Source organism: Mus pahari, chromosome 8 (genome assembly GCF_900095145.1).
Source record: "Mus pahari chromosome 8, PAHARI_EIJ_v1.1, whole genome shotgun sequence".
NCBI lineage: Eukaryota > Metazoa > Chordata > Mammalia > Rodentia > Muridae > Mus > Mus pahari.
Window position 1 is genome coordinate 22,097,610 of NC_034597.1, and position 12,632 is coordinate 22,110,241.

At 43.1% G+C, this 12,632-nt stretch overlaps 2 protein-coding genes across 7 annotated transcripts in view; both read left to right on the top strand.

The window, feature by feature from the left end:
- Sfmbt1 (Scm like with four mbt domains 1) overlaps positions 1 to 4,458 on the top strand; it is a 94,766-nt gene extending 90,308 nt beyond the window's left edge. For all 6 annotated transcript variants that reach the window (XM_021203208.2, XM_029541540.1, XM_021203207.2 and 3 more), the window contains 4 exons: positions 971 to 1,149; positions 1,323 to 1,568; positions 2,946 to 3,074; positions 3,831 to 4,458. In XM_021203208.2, coding sequence (XP_021058867.1) covers positions 971 to 1,149; positions 1,323 to 1,568; positions 2,946 to 3,074; positions 3,831 to 3,971 — 695 coding nt within the window. In that variant the 3' untranslated portion in view covers positions 3,972 to 4,458. The remainder of the gene's footprint in view (positions 1 to 970; positions 1,150 to 1,322; positions 1,569 to 2,945; positions 3,075 to 3,830) is intronic.
- A 6,786-nt stretch (positions 4,459 to 11,244) lies between these two features.
- Positions 11,245 to 12,632, top strand: part of LOC110325470 (store-operated calcium entry regulator STIMATE) — a 49,475-nt gene continuing 48,087 nt past the window's right edge. Inside the window, exon 1 of the mRNA XM_021203487.2 lies at positions 11,245 to 11,547. Within this exon, the coding sequence (XP_021059146.1) occupies positions 11,388 to 11,547 (160 nt within the window). The 5' untranslated portion in view covers positions 11,245 to 11,387. The remainder of the gene's footprint in view (positions 11,548 to 12,632) is intronic.

A 12,632-nucleotide genomic window follows, 5' to 3' on the forward strand; every position in this document is an offset into this window, starting at 1 on the left:
TTTTTTTTTTTGGTTTTTTTGAGACAGGGTTTCTCTGTCTAGCCCTGGCTGTCCTGTACTCACTTTGTAGATCAGGCTGGCCTCGAACTCAGAAATCTACCTGCCTTTGCCTCCCAAGTGCTGGGATTAAAGGTGTGAGTCACCACACCCGGCTGCAGCATTTAATTTTATGTTTAAAATAGTAGAGAGGATTTCAGATGTTTCTAATACAAAAAAATATAAATGTTTAAAGTGAAATCTATGTTGTTTACCCTGATCTTATCATTACATATTGCACACATATTGGAATGTGTCATTACCACATAAATTTATCTGTTATTTTTTTAAGCTACAATGAGAAATTTCTATACATGAAATTGTTCAAGATATCTATCCTAAGGTCCAACATTTCAATTATCTGGTATTTGTGTAAAGCAATGAAAACACACCTTGTGTGTAGGGTTAAAGCAATAGCTCTGTGGATAAGAGCACTTCCTGCCTCTGCAAAGAACCCAAGTTGTTCATTACAACTTTAATTACAGTGAAGACCTGGATATAGCCCGAGTGCTCATCAACAGTGAAACAGATGAATGGGTACCTCCATACAGTAGACTCCCACTCACCAGCATACAGAACAGAGGGGACTAAAACAAAATCACACTGCACGAAGAAAGCAATTTATAAAGCAGTGCCCACCGCATGATTCTGCAGAAATCAAGTTCATGTGCAGTGTGGGAATTAGCAAAGTGGTTGCTCTGAGAACTTTGTATCAATAGATATGTTCTCTGCCTTGACATACTGAGGATTGCTTACATTTCTACATGTTAGTTCAAATCAAATTATGTATTCCCTGCTTATTCTAGTGTATGGAATTTAAACTGTAAATGTAGTATACCCATTTTCTGCTGTGGTAGTAGAATCCTGTAGTTTTATGGTGCATAACAATAATTAAGCTACTTTTTTTCCCTTCTTTTTGATCATTTATATTTAGCGCACTATTATGGAAAGAAGAAAAATAAAAGAATTGGGAGGCCACCTGGTGGGCATAGTAATTTATCTTGTGCCCTGAAAAAAAGCAGTAAGAGGAGAAAAAGGCGGAAAAATATTTTTGTTCATAAGAAGAAGCGTTCTTCTGCATCTGTTGACAATACCCCAGTGGGCTCACCCCAGGTATAAGATCTGTGACACTTCTTCTTCTCTAGGGGCCAAATGATCTCTACTTTACAGCCTGCACACATAGTACCTACACATCTTTTTAACTCCAACTTCTGATCAGTAGATAGTTTTGTGCCAGTGACTGGTTTGTCCTGGGTTAAAGTGAGATTTCTTTCCTTTTCCTCTAGGGAAGTGGGGGTGAAGATGAGGAGGATGCAGATGATGGAGACGAAGATTCCCTAACTGAGGGCAGTACATCCGAGCAACAGGAGGAGTTACAGGAAGAGTCTGAAGTGTCAGAAAAAAAATCCAGCTCCTCTTCTCCCACCCAGAGCGAGATGTCCACCCCACTGCCCCCAGACACACAGACCAATAAAAGAGACGCCCAGACTTCCTCAGTCTCGGATGATGAAAATAAGCCTCCCTCACCAAAGGTACCATGTGAAAAGAGTTTCCTCTCATGGCGCCCTCTCATCCCCCTCTGTCACTGTGCATGGCGCCAGCATTCCACTTCTTTCCATATAAACTTAGGAAGAATGTCTAGGGCCATTTTAAAGTGAGCCTCGGGTTGGAGAGATGGCTCTGCAGTTGAGAAAACTCCTGCTCTTCTAGAGGACTGGTTAGGTTCCCAGCACCCATGGAGGCTATCACACCAAACTGCCTGCAATTCCAATACTGATGGCCTCTTCTGGCCCCCGTGGGCACAGTGTGGACGTGCGCACACAATCACAAGTAAATTACAAATAAGGAAAGTGACCCTCAAAGTTGTGAGCTTCATGAGCCACAAGCATTATTTGGAGATGGTTAGTGAAGGGACATTCTCAGAGAAGCTGCTTGGTTTTTTTTTGTTTGTTTGTTTGTTTGGTTGGTTGGTTGGTTTGTTTTTCGAGACAGGGTTTCTCTGTGTAGCCCTGGCTGTCCTGGAACTCACTCTGTAGACCAGGCTGGCCTCAAACTCAGAGATCCACCTGCCTCTGCCTCCCAAGTGCTGGGATTAAAGGCGTGGGCCACCACGCCTGGCTTTGCTTGTTTTAATTAAAAAATAAGTTTTGTTGCTAGCTTATTTATAACTTGCCATTTGGTTTAAGGAAAAGTGTTGTTTAAATAATTTTTATAATATGTGTAATATTCTAGAAACAAATTATTTACCCATTTAATTATCTCATTCAGCTGTCTTGCTTAGCAATTTACTATGTACATAAATGTACATTGTATGACCTATATAATACTGGAGTCTATTATAATTAACTTTATAATAACTGGTAGAGTGCCTGCCTAGCATGCACAAAGCCCTAAATTCAATCCTTAGTACAGCCTAACACGAGGTATGGCATCATTCATACTCCTGTAGCCCCAGTACTTGGGAGGTAGGACAGGAGACCAGTTCAAAGCTAGTGTGGGCAACAGGAAACCACTCTAAAACAAAACAAAATTACCATTTTAAACTGGACTTTTTAAATGTCCCGTTAACAGGAGCAATAGAAGATTTATTTTTCATGTTCTCATTGGAAATAGCATTTGCTTTAGCATCCTACCTGAGAACAGCTAAGAATATCCAGAAACACATGGGGAACATCAATAAATAAGACAAAATTTGTATTATAAACTTCCTAAATAACTAATGCATGAGAGTCTCTTGTCTTCTTTGCTGGAAAAAAAATCAGTCTGAAAGTGAGTCCCAGGAGTGGGGAGTGTCAGCCTTAGGACTGCTCTGAGGCCTGCCGTGAAGGGTGTTTCATTTCTTTGAGAGACATTCTTAAAATATCTGAGTTCTTACACCACTTGGTTTTATCTCATTCTTGGGAATGAAGGAAATAAGGATTGAAGTTGATGAAAGGCTTCACCTGGACAGTAACCCACTGAAGTGGAGTGTGGCCGACGTCGTGCGGTTCATCAGGTCCACTGACTGTGCTCCGTTGGCAAGAATATTCCTTGATCAGGTAATCATAGACAGAATAATCCGTAATAACAATGTCTCTTTGATATAGAACTATGCACATTATAGGTGAAAATGAGCAAGTTTTAGGAAAAAAAGACTGTTCTCTTTTGTCACTCATGGCCTACACCACAAGGGTGTAGTGATTTGCTGCTTTTTAAAAAATGTATCATCTCTAATACCCAGGCTCTCAAGTGATGACCAGCTTTAATGCAGGTGTGGTGAAGTATGAATAGTCATGGCAGACAGGTAGCTCCATACACAACATCTATGACTGTTACCCCATACTTGGATAGTTGGGGTAAAGGCTCACCAGTCGGAGTCTAGCCCGGGCTACATAGTGACTTTGAAGCCAGTCTAAGCTACATAGTAAGACCATGTCTCAAAAATAAAACAGGCCCTATCATCTTTGAATTCTTTTATAAATTGTACAAGGTAGGAGAACATTAAAGTTTATAGTTAATATTTTCAGGTAGTTTTAGATTCAGATAGAGAGTGCCTTAAAAGTATTTTCTTTTCATAATTAGTTATTAGTTATAGGACTCCTCAGGTACTGCCTTTCTGTTGAGCAGAATCTGTAGATGAGAGTATCAAGTTTGGTAAATTTATTACTAATTCTAAAGGCTTTTCAGGGTAGCAGACTATGGCTCTTTTCAAAGGGAAAGGTAATAGGGGAGGCCCAGAACTGTAGTTGTGAGGGTTGATGCTAGGAGAGTCTCATTGTGTGCATATCACAGCCTTTGTTCTTTTTCCTTAACAGGAAATCGATGGGCAGGCCCTTTTGCTCCTTACCCTTCCCACTGTTCAAGAGTGCATGGACTTAAAGTTGGGCCCCGCCATCAAGCTTTGCCATCACATAGAGAGAATCAAGTTTGCTTTTTATGAGCAGTTTGCCAACTGAGAAGGACAAGCCGACTGAGCTGGGTCTTTGAAGCACAGTGCAGCAAGCCCTGCTCTGCAGGTGGCTGCAGTGGCCCTGGGCTGTCGGCCTGCAAGTGTTGTCTTGCTATCTTTGCACTTTCAGGGAAGGAGGACCCACACCGAGGAAGCAAAACAGCACAAAAATGGCTCTCCTACAGTGGAAATATGGACTTTTGTTTAGAAGATTCCAGTTTAAAAAAAGTTGTGAGAAAACATTAAAAGTCTGAATTACCGTTAATGGGACCTGAAAACAAAGAATGATGGTGACAGCTGGACAGCACCAATTTGGTTATTTTCATTCTGTTCCTTCCCTCTGTAGATTGGACTCTGTTCTCTGCTTTCTCTTTCTTGAAGAGAGGACATAGCTTTAAGTCAGCACTGGTTGGGACTGTGCCTAAGGCACATCAGTGCTTCATTGTTCTTGTGTTTTTAAGCTTTTTTAAATTAAAGCAGTTCATTTTGGGGATAAAGAAATGGCTCTAGGGTTTTGAATGTATAGTCACACTTTGATCCATTTTAAATCTATTCTTAGGAGTTCCTTGGTTTACTACCTCTGTTGATGACTGCGCTTACAGCCATGAGTGACATTTTTGTATGATGCCATTTTTAAGCTAAATGCTAAAACTATGACAGAAATTAGAGAAGCCACTTCCTGCTTTCTTAAAGATATCATGTCAGCACTTCCACCACCAGTCCCTTAACCAATTTGTCCTAAGAATTCTACTGTTGTGTCCTCCACATGACCCAGTTTTGGCCACCATTGTTAAGTGGCTTTACAAAGACCAATGGGTAATTACTCTCTCCCTGTTCTGAAAAGTATTTAAGTGGCTTTATTTTATGTTTATTCTTCTGTTAGAGTTGTTTAACTACCTCTGTTTGATTTCTGGAGTTTTTGCTATCAGTGAAAATCAGTATGTGTTCTTTGGACCCACTGTCAAGCCCATTTTTCTGGTTTTCTAGGTATGTGCAGGTAGACACATAGCACAGAAATGTGTCCTTGGGGATGGCACAAAGTATGAAGCTCCTTAATAGTGTCCTCGGTCATGAGTACTGAGAGGTAGTTGAGTCTATGACCATGCTACCCCAAATGTCCTAGATCTTATCTCTTCTGGAAAGCTAAGCAGGGCCTGGTTGGTACTTGGATGGGAGAGGTGGTTAAGGAGTCTGGAAATCTCTGTCTAGCCACGTTTATGCCTGTCTTCAGTTAAACCAACTTAAATTGAATGTAATTACAGTCTGAAGATTCCTACTCACTAGCTCATTCTTTTGAAGTTTTTCATTTTTTAAAATTAAACTTGAGTTGACATGAAGCTCCAGGTGACCTTTCACTTACAATGGCGTTGTTAGCTACTATGGAAGAAGAGCACTCGCTCTGCTGCAGCTGCGAGGAAGGAAAGACATGTGTGCACAGTTGCCTCCTTTACCGTTTTCCTTGTTGACTATTTATTTATTCATTTATTTATTTTTGCTGACCCCAATCCCTACAGATTTATACCCTAAGCATTTTTCCTCAAGAATTGAAAATGTTTTAAAACTGCAAGCTGAGTAACTTCTGAACAAGTATACAAATATAAGGTAATATTACTACAAATTTAAATTGTGAATTTTTTTTTTCTTTTCTCAACTCAACCCCCACCTGTTTTTATGGACACTGGGAAAGTCTGTAGTCTGGATCATGGGATAACCATCTAACCAAGTCTTAAAGCAGTAACTCTTCATATAGATTACCAACAGGTATATCTGGGAAGAAGCTTCATTTAAGTAATGGATTATTTATTTGAGCTTACTTAGAGATCCATCTTCTAAAAATGTGATTCTTTCATGCCATGAAGAGAAGCAGACGTGATACTAGGAAACAGTATTGGCAGACTGACATGTCGTGACTCTCTTCATAGAATCTCCTGAGACTACAGGAGTTGAGTCACCGATACAAAGGGGAGTCCTGTGAGGACATAAAACCTATGCCTGTAGGGATCTCACATTGTTACCTTAGTAAAATCAAAGGTGACAGCAATGGCTGTAATTTACTCTCTTCTTGACTCAGATGACAGAATGTAGAACTGTCAGAGTTGGCAGGTATTGTGCCTAAAAGGAGAAGCATATGACCCGACCCAAGTGGGGCGGGGGGGGGGCACCATATCTTCAGTCTCTGCTTTCTCCTAAGAAAGACAGGGGGGCTTCCCTAAATATTTCTTGGCACTCTTATTGGGATACAGTGTACTTGATAGTCACATCAAAGAATTATCTACCCCATCCCTTCTCACAGTAAGAGGATAATTATCTGAGGATTTTGCAGAGGACTTTTTTAAAGTATAAAATTCTAATCCCAAACTGGGTATGGTGATATATACCTTTGATCCCAGTACTTGGGAAGTGGAAACGGGACTCATAGTGAATTCTAGGCCAGCCTGGGTTATATGAGACCCTGCCCTTTTTTAAAAATTGTTTTTATTTCATGTATCTATCAAAGAGGCAGGGGTTAGGCTGGGTAGCAGTGATGGTTCGTTTCTGATGCTGGGATGTTTTAAGTTTGATAATAGCTTGCATTGTTGGGGTAAGTGGCTTATGTTGCACATTTGTATGTGAAGTCTGTTTCTGAGACAGCCAACCTCAGGCTTTTTAAGGTATGATGTGAGGAGAGTGTCTGGAGTTCACCTGCAGCTGTCCTCATAGCTTGCCTGAAGTCAAGTGTTTTATGATCCATCTTTAACTTGAGTTGACAAACTTAGAAATACATGGACTATACTGTCCTCCCAGACCTGGAAACTTAACTGACCAAAGCTAGACTTTACAGCTATATTGGTTTTCTAGGGAAACTTTCAACTGTATGTGCAGATTGGCTCTGAGATTTTGACTGTATCTGCTGATTTCCTTTGTGAAACATCTTCATGATTTTCAAATACAGGGAATACATTAATAGGGCCTTTTAATTACACCTTTAGCCTTTCTTTAGCAATATACACAGCTCCCTGTTTTTATAATACAGGTATAGGAAGGGTACTAGCCAAGCTCTGGAAATGAAGATCTTGGTAAATATTTATTATTGAATTTAGAAGAGGCAGGCATAGAAAACCAGTTTAGAGTTTGACCTTTGTATGTCTCTTTGAGAAATAAAAGTATTTTCACTGTGAGGGAAAGGGCATTAGACCAAAGCTTCCTGAAGACTTGAATACATTTCACATGCTCTTTAGAACCACTGTAGTTACTAATGTGGTGCCTGAAGAAGGCAAATAGGATGAAAACATCCCACTCCTCTCAACCCAACACTGTTTCCAAGGGACACAGATCACCGGGGAGTCTAAATGAAAGGTAACATAACAGCAGTTAAGACCTTGTGAAATCATGGAAATTGTCAATGGGACTTACTCTTGGTTGGCACCTCTCACAGAGCTTGTTCAGTTTGAGTGATTGCCAACAGTGCTGGGAGAGTCGTTAGACTGTGGAAATAACAGAGTTTGATCTTGCCTTACATACTGGGCATATTCTATATGTGTGAAAAACCACACAAGTTCCTAAGTGTTCTTATGAAGTGAAGTAGAGAACTTGGGCAGACAAGATACACCCTTTATAAATTTGGATGTCTTTGGTCCTGGGATCTTTGTAAGTTCTGTGTCTTATGACCATGATGCTGGCTTAGAAACTCTGTAAGGACAGAGCCTCCTGTACAAACAAGAAGTAATAGTCACTTTCCTGCTATTGACTTTAGTTACTTTAAATGTTTTACCCGTGAACTTTGATGAGTGCTTTGTATGAGAATGTATGTACTTGGGGAATTTGAATTTATTCTAATAAGCTACCTATTGACCTGGAGTTTTGTTCTAAGAACTCTAAACTCAAAGTCCAGTCCAAATGGATCTGGTTCCAGGTGCACTCATTTGGGGTTGTTTTCCTTACTGTTTGTCTTCAGCCACATAGGTGACTTTGCTCTGGGAACGGCCTTACGGATGAGGCACACAGGTAGTGGGTGTCAATGCAGCACATAACTGATTTTCTTGCTGCTGTGTTTTAAGAAGTCAAAATTTTTTAAGAACCAGCAAAACCAGGGTGAAGGTTTCTAGGGGAGGTTGGAGGATTAAAAAAAAAAAAAAAACAGATCTAAAACTCTCATAATACTTTTTTTCTGACTAGTCTGGTGTGGTAGGTACCTACCAGGGTGAAGTGTTGTGAAAGAGACAAGTAACAGATTGACCAGACTTTGTCACTACCAGCAGTAAAGTGCAGAGTGGAGCCACAGGGAAGCAAGGGAGGGAGGGAGGGAGGCAGGGAGGGAACTTGTATGAGCGGGAACTGCTCTCAGTGTGTGGAAACTCAGGCAGAAGGCTTCCTAGATGGCTCATTCTGTCTATGTCTAGCTCAAGTCACAATGCAGATTATTAGCAGAGGCTGAGGAGAAGCAGGCAGTCTCTAGTCCTTTGTGAGAATCTCTGGGGTTTTAACTGCTTATGTTTTCTTCTCACCTCCCTCCTTCCCCCCCTCCCCTAAAGACAATCAGGGGCTTGCCAGGATGGGACTCTAGGCTGCTTCCAGCACCATCCTTAGCCCTCTCTCCAGTACTCTCTCTTTGGAAGTAATGCACTTTGTTTAATGTATTTTGCCTTTAAAAAACAAAACAAAACAAAAAACAAGTTGCTTGTTTGGAACAAAATGAGATGCTTTTGGCACTGTATCATTCCTGCTTGCTGTTTTTCCTCTTAATTTACAATTTTATGCATTGAAGACAAAGTACACTTAAGTAGAAATATGCACAAGAATACCTATTAAAATAACTCCCATCAAGTTTGATGGTATAATTTTTAAGGATTAAAAACAGAACAAAACTATTTTGAGTGAATATATGCGTGCTTTTCTTTCTTTTTGGCAAATAAGTTTATAGTAAACTTGTGATATGACAGTTTTAAGTGGCTATGAGAAAGGTATTAATATAACTTCATTTGTGTTAACTTTACAGTAAGAAAGGCTTTTAGCTAGAGTACATTCTTCCAAACTCTTAGTAGGGCCTCAGAGAATCATTTCTGAAATGAGTAAGAGAGGCCCTTCCTACTTAAATACAAATCTAGAAGCTATCTCGGCCTCCACCCCCTGGTGTCCTGTCTATCCCTTCTGGATTTAGATAGGCTTTGTTTTGTTTCATTTTGCTTGTTGTTTTTCAAATTACTAAGAAGAGATGGGGTGAGCAGAATCCTTCCCACTCCCCAAGACCTGGGAATTCTGTTCTCAAATTCTGAAGAGGGATGTCACACCTGACTTTGCAGAGCAGTTGTCACACCTGAGTGTGCAGAGAGATCACACCTGACCTTGCAGAGAGATGTCACACCTGTGTGTGCAGAGAGATGTCACACCTGAGTGTGCAGAGAGAGATCACACCTGACTCTGCAGAGAGATATCACACCTGAGTGTTCAGAGTGGTGTCACACCTGAGTGTGCAGAGAGATGTCACACCTGAATGTGCAGAGCAATATTTCTCCCAGACTTTGTCAGCTGTGTGTGCAGTTTTTTCATGAACTCTAGGTCTTCAACTAGTAATCTCCTTGTGCCCAACCACAGCCTCTCTTGCTTTAAGACATAGCTCCTCTGGTTCTCCCTGAGCATGAGCTATAACTGCTGAGTGCTTAGCATGTAAGGTCCTTCTCAGACTTGAAGGGAATGATGAGACTTTACATTTCCCTTATATCTTCATTTATTTTCAATAAAATTTTAAAATAAATTTAAATTTCAATACATTAAATATATGTTAAAATTCAGGTAAATTTACATTTGCTGTGTGTCAAATCTGTGCCAAGAGTGAATCAACACTAGCTCTGCCTTCAGGAAGCTCATACCAGGGGAGAGACCTAGCTATCTGAACTGACATACATGCAGCTGAAAGTGCTGGGCAGCAGCTCATGGTGCAAGGCTAAAGAGTAGCATCCATACAGGTGTGTGAGAAGACTGTAAGAGAAAGGCTGCGGAATTGCATTTCCCATGAGTTGCAGAGTCTATATTCCTGTTAAACAACAACAAAACATCTTTGGAAAGCATTTAGTCCTCTTTGATAATTAGAACTTCTTGAGGAAATGTCTTTAGAGTTAGTATTTATTCCAAAAAGATACCTTGGTGTAGGTTGGACCAATACCATGCACATGTCCACTGACATGCATCAGACAAGTCAGAGCTTTGGGGACCAGTAAGAGGTGTCAAGAGAGACAGCAGAGGTGTCTAGGGCCCTGGGTAGTAAGACAAACTTAAACGGGGGTCTGTGCACACCGGTGTTTTGGAGGGAAAAAAAAAGAAATCAGACTGGGTGTGGTGGCATATGCCTTTAGTGAGAGGCAGGCAGATCCTGGTCTACATAATGAGTTCCAGATGCTGCCTCAAAACAAAATCCGTTCTATTTGTAGTTGTATCTCAGAAGTGAACATAGCAAGGACGTGGGCATGTTGACTTTGCACTTAAACTCATCCTTTTTATAAAGCGAAAAGTGGCTGGGTTAAAGTAACCATTTAAAGCGGGGGGTGGGAGACAAGTGTAATGGCATTTAACTGCAGTCCCAGCTACCTCGGAGGCTGGGGTGGAAGGATCATTTTTTTGTCCAGAGGTTCAGATTAGCCTGGACAATTCAGCAAGACCGATCTCAAGCAAAATAGCAAAATCAGACAGACTGGTGTCACAGGCCTATAATTCACTTAGAGTGTGTGAGCAGGAAGATCAGGAGTTCAAGGCCATCCTTGTTTAAAGGTCCTTGTTTTAAGTTTGAGGGCAGCCAGGGTTACAGAAGTGCCTGTTTCAAAACAAAACCCCCACAAATTATGTTTGGGAACAGGGATTCACCCTGGAGCTTTGATTAATGAATTGACTCCTCTGGCTTTTGACCATGAAAGTAGAACACTCAATCCCTGGCGTGGGAAGACGACTCCGAGGGCTGAGATGGTTGTACTCAATGCCGTGCTTTAGCATAATGGACTCTTACTTCTGAAGTAGTGAACCGAATCTGAGGGCAGAATGTAGGAGTATTCTTAAGAAATTGTCCAGGGCCTTTATAGATTTGCCTTGGAGGGGAAAGGGATTTAACAACAGACTCCATCACTGTCCCTGACACTGCTCGCATGACCTCGAACACAGAGCTCTGGTGATTGCTTTCACGCAGTCTGGCTCACCTGCTCTACCTACCTGCAGAGATTCTCCTCCAGCCCCGCCCCTAGCCCTGGCTAGAGCCCCGCCCCAGTGTGAATCGAAGCCCGCCTCACGCCTGCTTCGACCAATCAAGCTCGACGATCTCGGACGTCGGGTTACGCGCGGCGCGGAGGCGGCCGCGGGCTGAGATACCGGCACCCAGCTCCAGGTCCGGGGTCGCGGCTGGGCAGCGCGGCCCGGGCTGCAGCGAGGCCGGCGGCCCCTCGCGCCCTCCCGTCAGGCCGCCATGCAAGGCCCGGGAGGGAACGTGAGCCGCGGATTGCCCGGCGGGCCGGCCTCCACGGTCGCGTCCGGGGCGGGCCGCTGCGAGAGCGGCGCGCTCATGCACAGTTTCGGCATCTTCCTGCAGGGGCTGCTCGGCGTCGTGGCCTTCAGCACATTGATGCGTGAGTCCGGGACCCCAGCCCCTTCCCCGTCCCCACATCGACAGCCGCAGTCCCAGCCCCACCCCGGGGACCCTCCTGCCCTTAGAGTTCCGGCCTGGGCACCGGGCCCTTGGGCTGCGGTGCCTCCCTCTCCCGCGAGACGGTGCTGGTTATTCGAGACTAGAAGGGAGCCCCGGACCCTGGGCTGAGAGCTTTTGGCTAGGAGTGACCCTGCCCCTCACCACCTCCACCTTAGACCTGTCTCTTGTCTGATGCCAGCCTAAACTGGTCCCCTCCCACTTTGCCAGCGCAAATTAAGGTTGCCCCACTTTTCGGTATGGACCGAGATTTACCCCCCCAAGATAGCTTCTTCTCAGGGGCTCCTCGTAGCCTTCCTTCCCTTGGCTCTTAGACCCCCCACATCCTTAAGTCTCTGCTAGCCTAATGCTGGGCTCCTCTGCGAACCTTCACTCCCAGTGTTTGCCCTCTGTGTTGGGTGTGTGGAGACTCACCCACACCCACCTGTAGTGTTAGGGCAGTGCAGTCGGTGCTCCCACATTGCCGCGCGACCCCCAGCCCTCCTCCCTCTATTGTTCAGGGAAGATCCTCTCAGACTGCCGCGGTCCTCACAGCTCAACCTCCTTTTTCACCTGTTCAGCTCTATCCTGAGCTTTCCCCATTAAGTTGTATCTGAAGTTTCCCCTTGCTGTTCTTTCAAACAACATTTGTTATTTACATCTTTTAATTTCCTCTTTTTTTTTTCCGTGAAACTTTGACAACCCTCCTGGTTGGCTTAGAGGCTACCGGGGAAAGTCTCAGAATGTCCGTGCTAAGTCGGCAGAGGCACTTCTTGGGGAGTTTTATAGTAAAGAAGGAAGTCGCATATGGCTCTTGTTGCCCAATGGGGGTTGGAGGAAGGGCCATATTTGCCCTTGGGTTGGGAGGTTGTTCTGTTTCCCGGATGGGCACATACACACACAGAGACACTAAAGGATGGCACATAGACCTGAGAATGTCCCTGTGAGAGGAGTTATAACTAAGCTATTATATAGAGGCATTAATTCCAAAACTGACATGTTTTCAAAGCTGTGCTCTATGGTCAGAAT